This window comes from Choloepus didactylus, chromosome 6 (genome assembly GCF_015220235.1).
Source record: "Choloepus didactylus isolate mChoDid1 chromosome 6, mChoDid1.pri, whole genome shotgun sequence".
Lineage (NCBI taxonomy): Eukaryota > Metazoa > Chordata > Mammalia > Pilosa > Megalonychidae > Choloepus > Choloepus didactylus.
In genome coordinates, this window is record NC_051312.1 from 23,213,778 (window position 1) to 23,219,985 (window position 6,208).

General features: G+C 29.4%; 1 protein-coding gene across 1 annotated transcript; it reads right to left on the reverse strand.

Annotated features, from left to right (window-relative positions):
* Nucleotides 1–2,471: 2,471 nt before the first annotated feature.
* On the reverse strand, nt 2,472–3,425 carry LOC119536705 (olfactory receptor 8H1-like). Its single transcript, XM_037839509.1, has one exon. The coding sequence runs from the start codon at nt 3,423–3,425 to the stop codon at nt 2,472–2,474; it is 954 nt and encodes a 317-aa protein (XP_037695437.1).
* Nucleotides 3,426–6,208: the final 2,783 nt, after the last annotated feature.

Genomic DNA, 6,208 nt, shown 5'->3' on the forward strand with positions numbered 1-6,208 from the left:
CAATTGATGGAAGTGGCCTAAGTTTACCTCAATTGATGAATGGAAGGGTAAACTGTGGTGTATGCTTATGATGGAATATTGCATAGCAGTAGGAAGGACTGAAATATCTTAAATATACTTCAGACTACACTTAAATACAAAATAATGTACACTCATGTAAACAGAAAGAATAAAGGGATAATGAAAATACTCTAGTTTTTTCATATTTGCCAAATGTTATATTACATTTATTTAACAACATCATAAATGCATTCTAGAACATAATGTAAGAGGACAGGCTAGTCTGAATTTAAATAAAGCATAAGCAATACCTGAATTTGCTATTGTTTAAAAAAATCTGTCAGCCATTGTTACCAATAAAAACCAATAGGATACATTTTCTAAATCATAAAAATGTATATAAATGATAAGAAGGACCACATAAATAATAAAAAAGCAGAAAATGTAAAGGGCTTATAAATATAAGAAAAGATTGAAGACATATACAAGATGAGAGATTTGTTAAAAAGTTATAGTATTAAAATAATTGCTATCAAAGACATAGCTATGGGCACACAAAACAAAAAAAAGTAATTGCCAATAATATAGACACTAGACAACATGGAGTTCAGAGCAAAAATCCTAATATAGCTGTTAATATGGATAGTTTATATAAGTTAAATTTTTATATGAATTCAGGATAAAGAATATAATGCACATTTAAAAGTATTTGAATAAATTAATAAACATTGATGAACTTTTGAGAATTCATTAAAATTTAAATCTGAAAACAGAGATTAAACTTTATTTTGTATTTCAAAAATCATTGAAGAATATGAACAAATATAATTCTACAATATAACCTCAACATAAATTAAAAATTTACAAATCAATTGAACTGAAAAAAAATCAAATAACTGTTGCTTAAGTTTAAATAAAAATATTCAAATATAGGAAAAAGTAGAAAACATACTCTATTAAATACCAATGGAATAGTAGATAAAATTAAAACTGCAATCCCAGATTGAATAGAGACATTTTTCAAGGAATTATTAACAATCTTCCTGACCAAAATTTATGGGATATCACAAAGTTTGGATTCATTATAAACTTTTAGATTTGCAAATTTTCTCTACTAAAATTCTTAAAGTAAATGAACCAAGAATTTAACTCAAGAAGTTACATGTTTTTAAAAAACATACTTATAGAACCAGGAAAAAGGAAACATTTTTCTTTAGCCGTACTGAAATTAAGCAAAGAAATAGTAATTACTGAAGTATGTTGATACATCACAGAATAGTAGGGTTTTCACACATTCAGCATGTAGATACAAAAGAGATATAACAATATGCAGATCTATAACCTCTTGAATTTATAAAACTTCAGGTCTTAAAGCATTGCATGATGAGATTCTTGATTTATCTTATGTGCCAAGGAAATATTCATCTCCCAAGTTGAAATATCAAAGGATTATCAAAGTTTGTAGCAATGAACAGAAAACAAAAACTGCAAAATAGAAATAGAAACTGACAAAAAATTTTATATTTTTTAATGTGTGTGTATACACACACACAAACATATATATATACATATCTTCATGCATGCATATACACATACCCATACATAAGATTAGTCTAGAAGACCATGAACAGAACTCTTAAAAATGGTAGGGATATTTCTATTTTATTTAATAATTAAAAATATTTTCCAAATTTTCTTAAATTGTTCACATAAACATTTTTCTATGACTTTATTCTATTACAATATCTTACTTTGCTCTATCACCAAATATTGAGGTGCTTGTTTTCCTTTTTAGCTGTTTCTTTATGAATAAGAGAAACCAAAAGTATTTATAAATGTGAACATTTTCATAACAAAAGCTATTGCGTGTTCAAAATTTTGCAAGAAAGTAAACATTTGAGTATTGTGTTCAAAATTTATTAGTACTGAATTGTATTATTTCCATTCATCATCTGATATAATTTTTAAAATAACTCTATGGATTTAGTTATTTATCTTGTACAGTTGAGGAGACTAAATTCAAACTTTCAATGACTTACTAAGGTATATACAGTTAAAAAGCTGGCATTTCTGGGATCTAATTCCTAGAGTTTCTAGTCCAAAGCTGCACTTGTAAGACCATGCTATATATCTTCTCTACACAATTAATGGAATGACTTCTGAGAGAGCTCTCCATGATAAAATTCTCTGAAACTGGAATATGCATGGGGATTTCTGGATAACACCACATTTTAAAATTTGTTGCTCATTAGTTGCTCTTAAAAAACACATATATTTAAACCACAGGATTAAAACCTATTTCATGGCTTCTATAAACTATGCAGATTTCTAAAATCATATTCTTGGAAATGTTCCAGATTATGTGTTGTCAAATAGAGGATTCCTCTACAAAAACTCAAATGAATTGAAGGATGCTACTATATTTAGGGAAAAAAAATACCCACATAGGAAAGAAAGAAAAATATTCTGTGTCATAGGCATTTCAATTGCCTAGAGCCCTCTCTCTTCTGCATGACTCTAACGAGAGCATTTTTTACTTCCTTGTTCCTAAGACTATAAATGAGTGGATTCAGCATGGGGACCACCATAGTATAAAACACAGAGGCCACTTGATCCTTTCCCAAGGAGTATGACTTCTTTGGTTTTAAATAAGTAAAAACTGTAGTGCTGTAATAGATGGTGACTCCCAGGAGGTGGGAGGCACAAGTAGAGAAGGCTTTGTGTTTTCCTGAAGTGGAATTTATTTTCAGGATAGTAGACGGAATGGACCCATAGGACACAGCGATTGTGATAAGAGACACCATTACATTTAAACCAGCAAGAATAAATATCATGATTTCAGTGTCATGAGTGTCCGTGCAGGACAGGGCTAAAATTGGGATTATGTCACAGAAAAAGTGATATATTACTTTGGATTTGCAGAAATGAAAACTGTTCATGTGAAGAAGAATAGCTAATGATTCAATTAGTCCCACCAGGTAGGACCCAGTGATGAGGGTGCAGCAAAGTCTCCTGGACATAACAATACGGTATTGAAGTGGGCTGCAGATGGCTACATAGCGGTCATAGGCCATTGAAGAGAGAAGGAAAAATTCAGTGACACAGAAGAAGATAAAAAAAGACATCTGAATGAAGCAGCACATGAATGAAATATACTTGTGGGAATTCAGTAAGTTCACCAAAGTTTTAGGTGTGATGACTGTTGAGTAACTGATGTCAAGGAATGACAGGTGACCAAGGAAAAAATACATGGGGGTGTGAAGCTGGAGATCCAGGTGAATTATCAGTATCATCCCTGCATTCCCTAGCAGATTAATCAGGTATATCAGTAAAAACACCATAAAGAGGGCCTGCTGGATTTCCTCAGAATCTGTCAGTCCCATAAGGATGAAATCAGGCACATTTGTATTATTCCTATTTCCCATAGCATTCAATCTTTGTAAACTGTTGAAAAAGCAAATGTAATAATTAGCATAAAAAGACCTCAAAACCATTTTTGCTTATAGGAATGAGTTGACATTTAAAAAAATTAATTGAATGGTTTTAGAAATTCACAATGAAGAGTAGTTCAGAAAATATGACTGAAAACAATCTTAGTTTTACTGCCAAAGATAAATTAAGTATTAATCAATATTTGGATAATATATAATAAAAACTCATATATATTATATACTGTTAATTTTCAGTAGGTTTTTTTTTAACATTATGATTTAATCAAATTTCTTACAAAAATTATATTTTCAATATATGGACATTGCTTGATGGCTGGTTCCGTCAATGCTCTTTTTCCATTTCTACAAATCCTGTTGTTACTTAGTTACAACCACATGATATGTATATGTATAACATACCATTCTAATAATATCATCATTTGGTTTTAGATAAACATAAATGCTTTCACTTTGAGGTTAATACTTACCAGGAGTCAAAGCTGGTGAAAAACTTCTAGCATTATCTCTCTAGAAATTAGTCCAACTCTATTCTTCTCAAAAATAAAATATGTAAACCATTAAAGGAGCCTTCAATATTTGTGATATAATATTTATTTCCTTTGGGTTACCTATGTTTAATTTTTTGTGCATGTATTTTTTGAGGAAAAATAAGTCAGCATATAAATTTTACTCAGGTCCAAGTCAAATAGAAAATTCACCTGGAAATTATGTCTCATAAGTTTACCAGGGAGCTACTGTGTGAACACAAGCATAAGAGATTGTTTCACTCCAATTGCAGGGCACCTCTTTTATTAAGAATTGCTGATAATGCATCATTTGGTTATCTCTGGGACCAATTGCCAAGATTCCTTGGTATGATGCCAAGAATAAAAGTTCGAAGACTACTACATCCTGTTAGGTTTGAAGCAACAAGTTGGCTTCCCCTTAGAAACACATAATGTTGAGCAGTGTTTTGGTATTCATTTGTGATGCTCTTATTTATGACGCTGTAAAAGAGAAAGTATTTCTAGAGAGAGAGTTAACAAGTGTCTGTCTCAAAGACCAAATCATTAACCACAAAGGATGGAATAATACATTTTTCCTAATGGATTTCTTTTTTATATTTAAATGTGTGACCCTGTTACGGGATTAAATATTGTTCATTACATAAAAATTATTTACAACAAAATTCAAAGAAAAAGCTGAAAATAATTCATAAATATTGTTATTGTTTAGATGTAGTTTCTTTCAATTATATTTTTTTGTGCATATAAAGTTTATTAATATGTGTATTTATGGGTTTATATAAGTTGATTATGCTGAATTTGCAGCAATTTCCTAATTTTATTATGAAATATTTATAATAAGTCTTGAACTGTCATATTAGACTCTCATAAAACACACAATTTCATGTATTTTGCATTGACTGGTGAAGCATAAATAACCTCTTTTAGGATGATGAATGGGCATTTTTGAGGCACCACAAGGAAATATGGTGGAATTTTCCCAAACAATTATGGAATATCAACTAATTCATCAACACAGCAAATGTACTGTTGTATTCAGCCACATCAATGTTTGTGCAACTTGTTTTATTATTTAGTGTATTGACTTTTATTATATTACAATAAATGAGAGAAGAAATTAAAAATTAGTACTGGGATGAATAAAATTTTTACAATTATGTAAATGGCCCAAACTCCTACAATAAAAACTTTATACTGAAGAATTTCAGGATAGAGTTTCATGGTATGGATCAAGGAATTACAAAAAAATATATGTTTGATGAAAATTGCATGTACAATTTCTCAATTAATCAAGATTCAATGATACTGAGAAAAGCTTATTTGGTGGTTAAAAAGCCCTTATTACTTTATTTCACAATTGATAACCTTGGGGTTTAAGATTTTCTGTGTCAATGCTACCCCAAGTGTCTGCTTACTCCTTGAAAAATCACCATGAGGTAGTTTTTCTTCCCATCATTGAAATCATTTTTTTATAGTCACTAAGTGTGCTTTCAAATAATTTACAATAGAAGAAAGAATAATTCACAAAACTTTTGATGATTGATCTTTTTTCTGAATCATTATTGTTGGGGATCCAATATCTCATCTCTAACAGTAAAATAACTTTGTCAAGAGATCAAGAGTAAGAAACAGAAAAGAAACAACTTATTTATCCTACATTTCTACAAAATTAGAACTATATCCCTGAAAATTATTATTATTTTTCTAAAAAAAATTTCTTCCTTTTAATTCTCCCTTTTATATGTTTTGAAGCTTTGTTAAGGAATTGTATAATTTTCCAAAAAATTAGCTCTATCATTATTTTTACTCATATTCAGATCTCTGTAATACATCAGTCTACTTTTTCTAACTAAACTGCTTTCTACAGTTGTATTTAAATCCTTATATTTAGAGGTATACATTTTTAGATCCTTTTACTGTTCATCTATTTCTAATAGACATCATACAGTTGGGTCTTCCTTTTTAATAAACTCAATTACAGGACCTTTAATTGGTATGTTTAGGTCACTTACACTTATAAGATTTATTTATGTGTCATTTTCATTTTATGTGAATATATTTTTTGGAATTCTGATTCTTCTTTCCTGGATTATTTTTGGTTAATGTAATATTTAATATTAAAATGACTCCTTATGTTGTATTTTTAACCATATTTCATTGCCATTATATTGCTAGTTTTTTCTCTAGTGAATAAAATTTGCATCCTTAAATTATTTAGTACTCTTAATATTATTATGATTGCTTCTAGGC

Bases quoted from the DNA above. Each gene is read 5' to 3' on its own strand.
- LOC119536705 (XM_037839509.1), bottom strand. From the start codon at position 3,425: ATGGGAAATAGGAATAATACAAATGTGCCTGATTTCATCCTTATGGGA.